The sequence below is a fragment of the Corvus brachyrhynchos genome, unplaced genomic scaffold, assembly GCF_000691975.1.
Source record: "Corvus brachyrhynchos isolate BGI_N302 unplaced genomic scaffold, ASM69197v1 scaffold60, whole genome shotgun sequence".
Classification (NCBI taxonomy): domain Eukaryota; kingdom Metazoa; phylum Chordata; class Aves; order Passeriformes; family Corvidae; genus Corvus; species Corvus brachyrhynchos.
In genome coordinates, this window is record NW_008236767.1 from 1,636,354 (window position 1) to 1,636,794 (window position 441).

The window sequence follows — 441 nt, forward strand, 5'->3', positions numbered from 1 at the left end:
TCTCGCTCCCGGAGCGGGCTGCAGCGGCCGACATAGAACAAGGAAGACAATTCTCTACTAACCGTGGTTTTGACTGGCACGTACAGCACTTGCTTCCCTCCTCCAGCACCACCACTGACCTCGTCCGAGTTGCCGAGCTGGAAGCCTTTAGATTTGACCCAGAATTTGAATTTGGCATTATCCGTGGAGCTCGACTCGGAGCCGTTCAGGAGCTGGACGATCCGGTCGTATTTTTTACGGGTCACCGTCTTGGTTTTTCCTGAGTCCCCGTAAGTCCTGAGACACCAGTCCTGAAACTGGCGGTACATGTCCCGGTCGCTGCTCTCCATAATCTCCTAATACACACACGCACACATGCACACGCCGGGGCGCACACACACACACACGGACACGCACACAGACACGGGCAGACACACGGACACACACACGCCGCCCCGAAGC

The 441-nt window shown here is 56.7% G+C and overlaps 1 protein-coding gene across 3 annotated transcripts in view; it reads right to left on the bottom strand.

Moving 5' to 3' along the window:
* NOL4 (nucleolar protein 4) overlaps positions 1-416 on the bottom strand; it is a 190,529-nt gene extending 190,113 nt beyond the window's left edge. For 2 of the 3 annotated variants that reach the window (XM_008644908.2, XM_008644907.2), the window contains exon 1: positions 63-416. In XM_008644908.2, the coding sequence (XP_008643130.2) occupies positions 63-329 (267 nt within the window). In that variant the 5' untranslated portion in view covers positions 330-416. The remainder of the gene's footprint in view (positions 1-62) is intronic. The other variant, XM_017727413.1, reaches the window with a different exon arrangement.
* Positions 417-441: the final 25 nt, after the last annotated feature.